Genomic DNA, 14,274 nt, shown 5'->3' with positions numbered 1-14,274 from the left:
TCATGTCCCGAAAAATGTTGTATATAAAACGATTAATATAAAAGTTTAAAGGTAGTTTTCATGTTTTTGACAGTTATTTTAATTATTTGTAATAGCTATCTTTTCGAAACGTTCCCTTTCGTCATTCAGCTGTTGAGCTGAACTCAAGTCTTCCGACTGAACAATTTGTTCAACAACTTCCTTAGATGATGGTGTTTTGTTCGTTAATAGGACATTTGGGTTTGTATCTGTCGTCTTGAAGAGATTATTGTTTTGAGACCTAATGGTTTGTGAATCTGACTGATTAAAAATCCAGTCTCTGATGACAGTACCCTCAGGCCAAAGCATGGGGTCACTAATAATTTTTGAATAATCGGTTTTCTTAATAATTATTTTAAATGATTTCGCTAAAATATTTTCAATGTTTTTATTAATTACGGGATAAATTTTAATTGCTGATATGCCATTTTTTTTCAGATAATTTAATATCTGAGCATCATCTATATCTGGGCTCATTCTCCCAAGATATAAAACAGATTTTTCAACCGGCTTAGGTGCTGCCCTCAGTTCACAAACCTTATTTGCTTCATAAACAACCTTAACATCCTTTTGAAGGACCCCGGAGTACAATGGCCGGGCGGTATTTGCCGGGTTTATTTTTTTTGCACTCCTTATAAATTTTCTATTGTGGTGCAGCGTAAACTCCGTTGAATTGGGATTTTTTGTGTCTGAGTAAATGTTTTGTACGGTTTTAGTACTTTTAGTTTCAGTGAAGGTATTTCAGTTTGTCATATTTCTGATTTGCTGCAACCGGATTTTTTGTTTATTGCCCTCCACTATGGTGTCTAGACTAGTGTCTATGTTATTTACTAATGTGTCCAATATATCATTATTTTTACTGTCATGCTGATTAATAATTTTCTCTAGATTTTCTATTTTTTTGTTTTGCTCATTCACTATATCTTTCAATAAAATTTCAAAGCTCTTACATCTGTCATTATTATCTTCTTTCATTTCGTTTAATTTGTCATCTATTATTTTAATTTTGTCAAACAGAGCCTCAAAAATGCCAGAATTCAAGACAACAACGCAGGTTTCACAGCACCAAAAACCACCTTCGATTGCATTTATCTCCCTGTATGAAGCATCAGTAATGCCAATACATTTGAAATGGCAACATTGGCTACAGACCTTGCATGCCAACAATTCCTTGGTCGCCGCCACTTTATTACAGTGCATACATTTCTCTTTTGTCGCCTTTCCTGGCATTTTCTCTTAGAAGAGGGACAAAAGGAGAGACAATAGCAACCTGACTGCAAAATTGGAACTTGTTATATAATATATTGTGAATTGTCAACCATGACACAGAGAAAGTTGAGGTAAGAATGGAATGGAATTTATTCGAGGTATGCAATGGAACTTAATGGAATAAGAGAGTAAATGATGAAATATTTGATATAAAACACTATTATTTATTGGAAAATAAATGTAACCATCTACCTGGATATGCAATATGTGATAGATATGCGATACACTTCTACTGTTGTTTGACAACAGAGATAATGTTATACACACACAGTTTACCATATTGTACAACCAATATACAAACTTATTAAAGCCGTTTCAAAAAAAGAAAAAAAAATAATGTACTTTTATTGTTGACTAGCAACAGAAACAACACGCACACAATTTTGAACTATCCTTTACATTTTATTTGAATTTGTAAAGTAATTAGAAATATTGGGAAAAATCAAAATCAATTCAAAAACTCCACTTTCGAAAAAAACAAAATAACCTCTGACAACGTCACAACACCTGCAGCCAATTTATCCGATAAGTTCAGAAAAAAAAATCGATATTTTATATGAATTTGTGAGCAAAACACGGAGCATATAAAATGCGTCTAACCTTGACGAATGTTGAAAGAAATGAAAAATGTTGAATGAAAAAAATACCTAAGATTTTTAAAATTTAAAGTTAAAAAACTAAAAAAATGACTTATTCAAAAAGAAATAGTTTATCCATTGACTCACGTAATGTTAATTTCTCAAGTCATGAAACTGTAACAGAATAATAGACAATTTTTTAATGAATGTGTGTTTGAATTTTAAATTGACTGTCAACAATGTCTTTATTCTTTGTCGTTGTAATCATTGGGATTTTTTTGGATGTATGCTGTTATTAAAAATGATGTGATAAATAACACCATCAGTCATTTGTATTTTTTATATTTTACAAGTATGTATTGGGTCATGGGTCAAACATTGATGGATCACTTGGGTCAAAACTGTTGACCCATATTCAGCTCTGCATCAAACATCTAACCTTTGCTGTTAGAAACCTCTTTATAGCAGCTTGGACCATTACACTTGGCCATGTTCGCCAGAGGAACGCTGCAACCATCACCGCTGCAGAAGTAACAGCTCATAGGTATGCTGCTGTTAGAACCTGTTATTTGTTATATTAAAACTTAAGTACATTGTTAAACAACAACAAAGAAACAATTTATTCAAATTGCAATATAGCAGCTGTGACAAGTAGGTTAAAAAGCAAATAACTTTTGTTTACTAGAATATATAAGGGTCTTTGTCATAGCAATCCATCAGCTTTCAGCATTACTTCAAAGTTGAATTTTATTGCATTTTATATGTAGTCAGCAAAAGTATAACTTTTTTTCTAGATGCATATTACAACACCAGAGATATGTTTTAATCAAAAGATAATATTAATACAAATTTGTCTCTACATTTTACTTTCATCCATAAAGGATGTTTATAATTACTCTTGCTCATCGTTCCAAAAAGGTTATAAATTCTTTTGAGAATTGTTTTGGAATAAGTTATCTTCAACCGAAAAAGGATTATTTATTGGAAGTTTTTTGACACATCAGATTCGCATGATGCCGCTCTTTTTTATGCACCAAGAACGACTCACAAGTCTGCATCTTGGAATCTTGTCTTTGAAACATTTTTGTTTTTTATCCGAAATATGAATACTCCAGTTGTTGATTATTATCTATGCAGCCATGTTGTCTGTAGAATAACCTGTAACTATTTAGATGCAAAACATTGGCTTATAAAAATACTTCAATTCAAAGTTCTAACACGGACTGGGAAATAGAATGTCGTACTAAAAACATTTATTGAATAATTTGCGCTATTTGAAATTTTATATCAAAGTCAAAATCATAAATTAAACAAAACTGTATATGATAAAATGATTTAAGTTTTCTATAAAATATTCTTGAACAACTACATGCAAAAATGGTACCTTATTGTTAGAGTTAATCTGAGACACCTCTAAGATGCAGCCACTCACAACAAATTTTTGTTTCGAAGTGCTTAGAAATTTTTTTAATTGACAATTTATTTTTTTCTAAAGCGTCGGTTCCGAATGTTCAAAATCAATTTTAGAAGTCGCATCACAAAAATACAACTACTAATAATTTTTCAGAGTAGATAAATAACCATGTATAACTATGAAATGTTTTGCGAGAATAAAACGTTTTTTCCAGCACATCAAAAGTTTTCAGCTAATTTTTGACTAACCTATTGAGCAATAAAACTTTTTAACCAATTTTTGATCAACATACCATTTACAAACTCAACTTATTGAACCTAGTAAATTATTAAAATTAATAGAATTGAATATAGCCAAAGATGCAAAAACTTTCATTAATGATAATCTTGTTAATAATTAAAATCTTCCAATAACTACAAAAAGTATTTCATATTGCAAAAATCAATGTAATGTAAAGAAACGTGAAGTTACTTGATGGTGGGGGTCCATTGCAATAGTCCCGGTCGCTACAGGTCTCTGTGTAGTAAACCCCGTTGTTAGTGTTCACCATAAAATATATTGACGACGAATTGGCGCATGCTCTGATTGAAGTTATAGAAACGTCGGCAGGTGGCGGATAACTAGCAGCGCCTTGTGTATTTACGAGAGCAATTTTCATATATTAAAGTTATTAATTTATTGTAATTCGGTAATAGAATTGCATGATAATTATGTAATTATATCGACATGCAGAAATTTTCTCTCGTCGTATTTAAATAACTTTTCAACGTTCTCATTAGCTTCAAATAGAATAATAATATTTTTATAATTTAAGATAAAAAATAAAAAAAATATTTCGCAAAACGTTTTTGTCACCTTTCCAAGTTTCGTTTATCCAGCAGAAATTACCAGAACACGAATCAACCTTGGTAGAATCGAACTGGCGCCCACAGCTGGGATTTATGTTGGAATCGCAGGAGTAACATTTCAGTGAGAAAACGTCACGTCTGGCAATCAACGCGACAAAAACGAGTCGAAGTATCCCGTTCGTCATTTTCTTGATACAACTATTTAAAATTAATCTAATTAGTTATTTTCCTCTGCAAAATTTAGTATGAAACGTAACGATTATAAACACGTTAACTTATTTAATGTTTATTTAAATTTTAATAATTTATAAAATTTCCAATATGCAGCTTTTTTGGTTCACCTGATTAACAATTGAGCACATAGCAACGAAGCACCTGAATTTAGCTGCTCGCATCTAAACAAAAAACTATTGTTTGTATAGAAACATTATATAGCATATACAATAAAAGCGTTGTATTTATATGAGCGTACACTAAATATAATTTTGTATATCATTAAGTCTGATTATTTCATTGTTTGTGGGTGTCTGTACGTATGTTAGTTGCCTCCATGTATGTGTGTAGTGTGTGTTTATGCGAGTGTGTGTGTGTGTGTGTGTGTGTGTGTGTGTGTGTGTGTGTGTGTGTGTGTGTTATAAAACAAATATTTGAAAAATGTAAAAAATGTGAATGATTGATTAAATAGATAAATAAATAAAATAAATAAAAGAAAAAGAAAAACAGACAAAATGAGAAAGACAGACAGAGAAAGAAAGACAGAAAAAGAGAGAATGACAGAAAGAGAGAGAAAGGGAGAAAAAGTTAGTATTCCGGCTTGCTGGTGGCTTAACAAATGAACCGTAAATTGCATGATAATGAAAATAATTATAATAATAAAAAATAATGTAAATACTAATAACAAATATTATTAATAATTATATTATAATTAATTGAAATACCAATAACACAAATAATGACAAAAATAATAATGTAATAGCAATAATTATTTTAATTATTATATTATAGTATAGGTAATAATAACAAAAGACCGTTCATCAGTGACATTTCAACTGAGAAATCATTACACGCATACTTCAGGCTCGTTGTTCTAACATTATGTTGTCATTTTAAATTATTATACAATGTTCGTTGCCACAGACTATGAACATAGTCATTCCTGTTCACAAGAAGTATATTTTTATTTTAAATTATTTTACATATTGTGTTGGTGTTACAAATCACTATGTAAGAAGGTTTCATTAGAAACTAAAAGCCTAAAAATTTTTTTGATTGAATATCAATTATAACTGCTGTGAAAAAATGTTGCAAACATTGCAATTAAAAATTACACACTTACCAGAATAGCTGACATGATTCGAATTTATTCGTGTATTAATAGTATTCTCTAAATATAACTCACAAATGTTTTTATTGTTTCTGGAGAGCTGTAACTGTTTCATGTCAAAACGTTATTAAATTTTTATATACAATTATTTCCATACCGTTCAACGTAGCCGCTTGTGACTAAGTAGATATTGTCTCATGAAAAAGTTGAGAGAGATGGAGGAGGAGAGGGCGTTTATAAAAATTTACTAAAAATAACAAACCTATTCAAACATTAACCGCCTGATAATATTGATAATAATAATGGTAATATGTAGTTATCTTAGTTTGAATATGCTAGTAAATCACCGTTTCATAATTTTTTTCTAATGAGTCAATTTAAATTTAAATTTTGTTTCATAGACATTTAAATATAATTTTTTTTTGTTGAAAATAAATTGCAACTATTTTTACTTTTAATTTACAAATTTATTTTATTTCAATTTTTTTTTGTTTGAAAAACTCAACGTCAAACTCAAGTGCAAACTCAAGGTTTCTAATTTTGGCAAGATTTTAATAGTTGTTTCAAGAAACAACTATTAAAGTCACGCCTAATTTTTCAATCACGAGTCGAGTAAAAAGTTATAGCTATCCATTTTTAAATATCAGCAAATATGCCTGTATGCATTGCATAATGCATATGACGTGTGTGGAATGAATTCGACTGTACAATTTACGAATGTGAACGTGAATGCGTGACTGGCTTGAATTCTTGTTTTTAGGTTGTCGATTTTACTCAAACCAAATTTTAAACTAAAGAAGTATTAACTGATCACAGCTGAAAATGCAATAAAAAAATTTGTATAAAGTAATGACTTGCGTGTGAACTTCTACATCTTTCTACTTTTATAACATTAACCCATTCTTTCTTTCTTCTCTTTCTATTTCTCATCTTTTCCCTACGTGTGTGTACTGCAGAGCTGACTTTATTTAGTCAACACAGGTACGTCACAGATTACGTCTTGTGCATAGACAACACACAAAACGTAACACCAGGTGCCTGCCTCAGGTGTGTTAATTGCGTTTAAGTGATATCCGAAAAACAGAATAAAGCAATTTTTTAATAAATGCAATTTTTTCCATCATCCAACATTCAAACAATGATTTATATATTTGAAGTTTAACAAAAGTTCAATGCAAAAATTATTTTTGTCAAAAATTAAAATAATTGAAATATTTTTATGATATTGTTAGATGATTAAATTCCATGTCAGAGAGTGATGATTTTGAACTGACCTGGAATTTTCCAAAGAAAAAAATATTCATTTCGTTATTGTACATTTATTGTTTCTATTATACTCACTTTTATTAATATAAAACTAATATCTGCAAAGTATATATAATCATGTTTTATTTTAAAAGTAAAAATGCATCCATATTTATCATAAAATTCAACGTTGTAGGTTAAGAAAAACATTTTGTTTATCTATGATTAAGCTTCAATTCAGTTCTCAACATCCACAGATTAACCTCTGACATACATTCAATGAATCTCGTAATCTCGTATTGAAATAACTTCGGTTTACCTGATAACATAATTTGAATGTCGTCTGCATATGCATGGCTTGTAAAATCATAAAAATCAATTATCTTCAGCACATCAAATGTATAAAACTAAACAATAAAGGACCCAAAACAGATCCCTGCGGCACACCAGAGCGAACCCCACTGACGTAGGACAAACTTCCGTTGAACAAAACTTGTTGTGTTCGGCCAATCAGTTAGCTTCTGAGCCAATTTATTATCTCCGCTGATATTCCAAAACTTTGATGCAGTTTGAGCAGTAACATTTCATGATTGACACAGTCGAAGGTCAAGCTCTGTCCAAAAATGCCAACAAGGAAATGTTTTGAGCATCCATCTCAGCATAAACTCCTGAGAGAACACGTAGCAGGGCAGTTTCAGTGGAGTGAAATTGTCTAAAACCGGATTGATGTGCAGGCATGAGATTATTATCATTCAAGTTTTTGTTTATATCATTCAAAAGCTTCATTTAAAAAATACAGTTGATCTATTTTAATGATTAAAAGCATGTAAGCAATGAAAAACAAAAAAAAAACCCAAATCGATAGAACAAATATATAATTTCAAATATGAATGATGTCACTAAATAGAATATTAACTAAGCTGATAAAAACAAAAACACCGGTCTATCATTCAGTCAGTCAGTATGTCAGTCAGTCAGTCTGTCAGTCAGCCAGTCAGTCAGTCAGTCAGCCAGCTAGCCAGCCAGTCAGTCATTCAGTCAGTCAGCCAGCCAGTCACTCAGTCAGTCAGTCAGTCAGTCAATCAATCAATTAATCAATCATACAAATAATCAATCAAACAAACAAACATTCAGCAAAACTTTTTAATCTTTTGAGAGGCCAATGAGCGTGAAGTCGCCCATCTTTTTTGTATATTTTTAAAACCAACTCATATTTCAAGTATCGTTCTAACAAAACTATATTTTCTAAAAAAAATAAATATTTTGTTAGCATATGTTTCTATTTTAGAAAATCAGAGAAAAAGTTTAATTGAATTCTTTTCAGCTCATTTATTGCAACCCGAGAAACATTGCAGCCCCTATAACAAGTACAACGATCGATGAAGTGGCTACTCCGAATGTTGAACAGGCTTTGTTGCATAAGTTTTCACTGCAGACGATCGTTGAGTAGACTGCCCCATTTTGCAAATAATAATTGGACTGTTTGGCAAGTTTCGTTGGCAAGCAGGTTCTGTTGGTAACTGAAAAATAATAAATGATACAGTAATTTTCAGAGATTGAATGAAACAACTTTACAAAAGTCTAAGACCAAACTAACATTTAGAAAAAATTTATCGAATACAAGAAGTTAAATAAATGTTTTGTTGAAAAATAACACAAGTTATTTTTATTATTTTTCGAAACATCTCGAATCTCGATTATTTCATTTAATACTGCCGTTTGACCTAAAAGTTGGTACTAAGTCGTCAGGCGCTGAAACAACATGTTTTCAACAAAACGAAGCACAATAAGCGCACGGATATAAAGATAATACCATTAAAAATTAAAACATACAGTTTAATGCGATTTCAAAAACATCAAACAACAAAAACAAACATCAAACTAGAGCTGACCATGGGTCAATGGTTCAGATAGGTCACTGTTTTTTGATGGGTCATGGGTCAGAACCGTTTACCCACTGACCCATCAACAAAAATTCCTTTTATTGTTACATATTTATATAAATATGAAGGAGAATTGCAAACTACGCCCTATAAAGATTCTCTACGCTGTATTATCCAATATTTTACGCAAGCCTTTAAGTTGTGAAATAAGCGGATTGCTCGCGAGTGATAATTGTCAGTAATGGGAAAGCAAGTATAAACGTTTTAATAACTTTTTACAGCGATGGTCATAGATTAATTAAATAGTTGCAATTTAATAGTTTAACAATTTTTTTAGATTCCTTCATAGTTTAACTAAAAAAATAATTTAGTTAAAACGATAGTTTAATTAAAATAATTTAGTTGCTAATTAAATAATTTTATTAAATTATTTTAGTTATATTTTGCTCGTCTTAGGCTTTTTAAGGATGTTTTTTTTTATTCTGCATTTTTTGAATTTATATATTACTTGAAGCTTACAAGATCAAGATTGTTTAACTCTTTAAACGTTTTTTTCGTGTTTTAAGTAAAATTAGACAATTTCTCAAGTCATGAAACTGTAACGGAATAATAGTCAATTTTTTAATGGAGGTGTGTTTGAATTTTAAATTGACTGTCAACAATGTCTTTATTTTTTGTCGTTGTAATCATTGGGATTTTTTTGGATGTATGCTGTTATTAAAAATGAAGTGATAAATACAGTGTTGTATAGTAATCGGATTACAAGTAATCCGATTACGTAATCGATTACATTTTTTTGAATCTGTAATCGCATCATTTATAAAAGTAATCTGTAATCTTTAATCAAATTACATTTTTTGTGTAATCTGTAATCTAAACAGGTGTCACGATTACTTTATTTTGGATTACTTTAATCAACAACCACAATACATTTTTCAAAATACCTAAGATTTTTAAAATTTAAAGTTAAAAAACTAAAACAATGACTTATTCATAAAGAAATAGTTCATCCATTGACTCACGTGATGTTAAAAAGTTGGTCTGCTCAAGAACGTTAATAAGCAGGATAAGGAAAGTCGCGTCTGGTTCAAACTTGTTTGAAATTTCATGAAATTTAAAAAAAATATTTTTTAAATTATTTCATGAATAATTACAATTTAATAATTCAATAATTTATAAGACTATGTGACGTTCATTAAATAAAATTCTTATGATGTAATCTGTAATTTCAAAAAGTTTGTTGATGTAATCTGTAATCGGACACATCATTGCAAAGTAATCAGTAATTTGTAATCTCAAGCTAATTATAAAAGTAATTTGTAATCAGATTATTTTCCAAAAGTAATCTATACAACACTGGATAAATAACACCATCAGTCATTTGTATTTTTTATGTTTTACAAGTATGTAATGGGTCATGGGTCAAACATTGATGGATCACATTGGTTAAAACTGTTGACCCACAGTCAGCTCTGCATCAAACATCTAACCTTTGCTGTTAGAAACCTCTTTATAGCAGCTTGGACCAATACACTTGGCCATGTTTGCCAGAGGAACGCTGCAACCATCACCGCTGCAGAAGTAACAGCTAATAGGATTGCTACTGTTAGAACCTGTTATTTGTTATTACATTGTTAAGTAAATTGTTAAACAACAACAAAAAAACAATTTAACTTTTTAGCAAATAACTTTTGTTTACTAGAATATATAAGGGTCTTTGTTATTAGAATCCATCAGCTTTCAGCATTACTTCAATGTTGGATTATCATAGGTTTGTGTTTTATCTGTCGAATCGTCTTATATTTTATATGTAGTCAGTAAAAGTATAACTTTTTTTCTAGATGCTTATTACAACACCAGAGATATGTTTCAATCAAAAGATAATATTAATACAAATTTGTCTCTACATTTTACTTTCCTCCATTGAGGATTTTTATAGTTACTCTTGCTCATCGTTCCAAAAAAGGTTATAAATTTTTTTGAGAATTGTTTTGGAATAAGTTATCTTCAACCGAAAAAGGATTATTTATTGGAATTTTCTGACACGTCAGATTCGCATGATGCCGCTCTTTTTTATGCACCAAGAACGACTCACAAGTCTGCATCTTGGAATCTTGTCTTTGAAACATTTTGTTTTTTATCCGAAATATGAATACTCCAGTTGTTGATTATTATCTATGCAGCCATAATGTCTGTATAACAATCTGCAACTATTTAAATGCAAAACATTGGCTTATAAAAATACTTCAATTCAAAGTTCTAACACGTAATGGGAAATAGAATGTTGTACTAAAAATATTTATTAAATAATTTGCGCTATTTGAAATTTTATATCAAAGTCAAAATCATAAATTAAACAAAACTGTGTCAGAGCAAACCTGATAACGAAATGACACGTCAATTCAGCAAACGTGAGTTGACAACGCGTTCGACAACCTACCCTTCACTTCAGCAGGCGTGAAGCGACATTATGTTCTACAAACGACACGTCAGTTCAGCAACGTGGATTGACAACACATTCAACAAGATACACACCAATTCAGCAAACGTGAATTGACAGTGTGCTCAACAAACGACACGGCATTTCAGCAGCGGTGAAGTGACAACACGTCGGCAGTCAACGAGGCCTCCGCCAGAAGCTCCGAAGACAACCTGACAGTCGGTGTCCACATTCGCAGTCGTCGCTACATTTCGGGAATGATTATAACTTTCATTGTTAGGGAACTGTCGGTGAACCCTTACAATTGACAATTTATTTTTTTCTAAAGAGTCGGTTCCGAATGTTCAAAATCAATTTTAGAAGTCGCATCACAAAAATACAACTACTAATAATTTTTCAGAGTAGATAAATAACCATGTATAACTATGAAATGTTTTGCGAGAATAAAACGTTTTTTCCAGCACATCAAAAGTTTTCAGCTAATTTTTGACTAACCTATTGGGCAATAAAACTTTTTAACCAATTTTTGATCAACATACCATTTACAAACTCAACTTATTGAACCTAGTAAATTATTAAAATTAATAGAATTGAATATAGCCAAAGATGCAAAAACTTTCATTAATGATAATCTTGTTAATAATTAAAATCTTCCAATAACTACAAAAAGTATTTCATATTGCAAAAATCAATGTAAAGTAAAGAAACGTGAAGTTACTTGATGGTGGGGGTCCATTGCAATAGTCCCGGTCGCTACAGGTCTCTGTGTAGTAAACCCCGTTGTTAGTGTTCACCATAAAATATATTGACGACGAATTGGCGCATGCTCTGATTGAAGTTATAGAAACGTCGGCAGGTGGCGGATAACTAGCAGCGCCTTGTGTATTTACGAGAGCAATTTTCATATATTAAAGTTATTAATTTATTGTAATTCGGTAATAGAATTGCATGATAATTATGTAATTATATCGACATGCAGAAATTTTCTCTCGTCGTATTTAAATAACTTTTCAACGTTCTCATTAGCTTCAAATAGAATAATAATATTTTTATAATTTAAGATAAAAAATAAAAAAAATATTTCGCAAAACGTTTTTGTCACCTTTCCAAGTTTCGTTTATCCAGCAGAAATTACCAGAACACGAATCAACCTTGGTAGAATCGAACTGGCGCCCACAGCTGGGATTTATGTTGGAATCGCAGGAGTAACATTTCAGTGAGAAAACGTCACGTCTGGCAATCAACGCGACAAAAACGAGTCGAAGTATCCCGTTCGTCATTTTCTTGATACAACTATTTAAAATTAATTTAATTAGTTATTTTCCTCTGCAAAATTTAGTATGAAACGTAACGATTATAAACACGTTAACTTATTTATTGTTAACCAAACGTTTTCATGTATATTATTCTACTTTCATACAATTTCAATAGTTATGATTAATTTGGGCACAAAAGTTAAAATATGAAACAATCTAACATGATAGACTGAATATGATAATTTTTGAAAAATATTCCGATTTACTTCTACCTGAAACCATACTATTAATTTATAATATTTCCGATGTGCAGCTTTTTTAGTTCACCTGATTAACAATTGAGCGCAAAGCAACGAAGCACCTTAATTTACCTACTCGCACTTTTGTTTGTATAGAAACATTATATAGCATATACAATAAAAGCATTGTATTTATATATGCATACACAAAGCCGTATTTAGGGGGGGGGGAGTTTACGGGTCCAAACCCCTCCCCCCAAAAGTTACGAAATTTATAAAAATGAAGTTAAATTTAGTGTGTGATTTAAAAATATTTATATTTACTAAAGTTTTTGTATATGCTTATAATTTCTATTATTTGTATAAAATCAATCACATGCGTTTTATAGAGTTCAAATCCATTTCCAATGACACAAATAAACAAATCACACGATAATTACGAATGTTTATGCACTTAATCCGTCAAAATATATAGCTTGCCCGAACTATGAATCGAACTCACGACTTTTACAGGACGAGACGATGTTTTATACCATAGATATTCTTTAATGAAGTTATTAAATATAATTTTTTTTTACTTTGTTTAAAAAAAACGCGGTTTCTTTCCATTTTAATATTAGGTATGGTACTCAAACAAATTAAAGCTATCAAATATTTTTAATTAATTTAAAGAAAAAGAATGTTTAAGCAAAGTAGTTTGGTTAGGTTAGTTAGTTCAGTTGTGAAGTAGTAAATCTTTTTCTTTTATTATCTAATTAGTTTCGCTAATAAATTTAATACAAATACAAGTATTTAGTTTTAAAATGAACAACTTTTGCGCTATATTGAACATTTTTTAACATTTATTTTAATGTATTTTTTCATAAATGAACATTTTAGATATTAAAACATAATCAAAACTGAAAACAGGTGCAAAATGTAAATGAAGCAGTTTTGGATAATCCCCAGCCTTCAGGTTCAGTTCAAACTGCAACCAATCTCCATGATATGCGGTGGCGGATCTAACGCTTAGCAGACTGAGCAGCTGCTAGGAGCCCCGGAGGGCCAAGGGGCCACGTGTACAAATTTATCCCTCAAAAAATACTTCAAATAAATTTTCCAATATAATGAAATTTCAAAATTTGAAAAAAATCATAAAATTTTAAATGATATTTGTTATTAATGGAAAGGGGACCCTGTAAAAAAAATTATTTTATAAAAATAACTGAAATAAATTTTGAAATATAATGAAATTATAAAAAAATTCTTTTAATTACTATGCTGAATTTAACGTTAATAAGCGTTTGCAAACATTAGCAGTTTACAGTAATATGTTTGAAAACAATCTGTCATTCGTTTCGTTAGCCTCCGTGATATTTCTTCGGACATCCCTACTTTTCTGTCTTTAATATCGTATCGTTGTTTTGTTGTTGAAAGCGCGTGTTTTCATTTTTTTAAAAAAGTATTGTGGTCAAATAATTAAAACGTTATTTAGTTGTCTGTTTTTTTCTTTTATTTCAAGTACCTAAGTGGTAAACATTTTTATTTACTTTTGATATAAATTCATTAAATGAATTTCATTTTAATTAATTACAAATGGCTTTTATAATTAATTGAATTGTTTCAATATTAAAATTTAAACTTGGTAGATAGATGCTATTAAAACGAAATTATATTTTAATAATTAATTAATTAATTAATTAATATAATAAAAACGACTTTTTTCATAGTAAAAAATGAAAAGACATCAAAGTGGAGAGGATAAAAGGAAAAAAATCCTA

The 14,274-nt window shown here is 30.2% G+C and overlaps 2 protein-coding genes across 2 annotated transcripts; both read right to left on the bottom strand.

Moving 5' to 3' along the window:
• Positions 1–78: 78 nt before the first annotated feature.
• On the bottom strand, positions 79–1,248 carry HELRODRAFT_178508 (hypothetical protein; the record flags this gene model as incomplete). Its single annotated transcript, XM_009026595.1, has 2 exons — positions 79–707; positions 969–1,248. 2 exons carry the CDS (start codon positions 1,246–1,248, stop codon positions 79–81), a joined length of 909 nt encoding a protein of 302 aa, XP_009024843.1.
• An 862-nt stretch (positions 1,249–2,110) lies between these two features.
• Positions 2,111–4,312, bottom strand: HELRODRAFT_178507 (hypothetical protein; the record flags this gene model as incomplete). The annotated part of the gene is made up of 4 exons (XM_009026594.1): positions 2,111–2,154; positions 2,305–2,427; positions 3,751–3,909; positions 4,135–4,312. 4 exons carry the CDS (start codon positions 4,310–4,312, stop codon positions 2,111–2,113), a joined length of 504 nt encoding a protein of 167 aa, XP_009024842.1.
• Positions 4,313–14,274: the final 9,962 nt, after the last annotated feature.

This window comes from Helobdella robusta, assembly GCF_000326865.2.
Source record: "Helobdella robusta unplaced genomic scaffold HELROscaffold_48, whole genome shotgun sequence".
Classification (NCBI taxonomy): Eukaryota; Metazoa; Annelida; class Clitellata; order Rhynchobdellida; family Glossiphoniidae; genus Helobdella; species Helobdella robusta.
The sequence above is the reverse complement of the archived record's forward strand: the minus strand, read 5'-3'. Positions and strand labels throughout refer to the sequence as shown.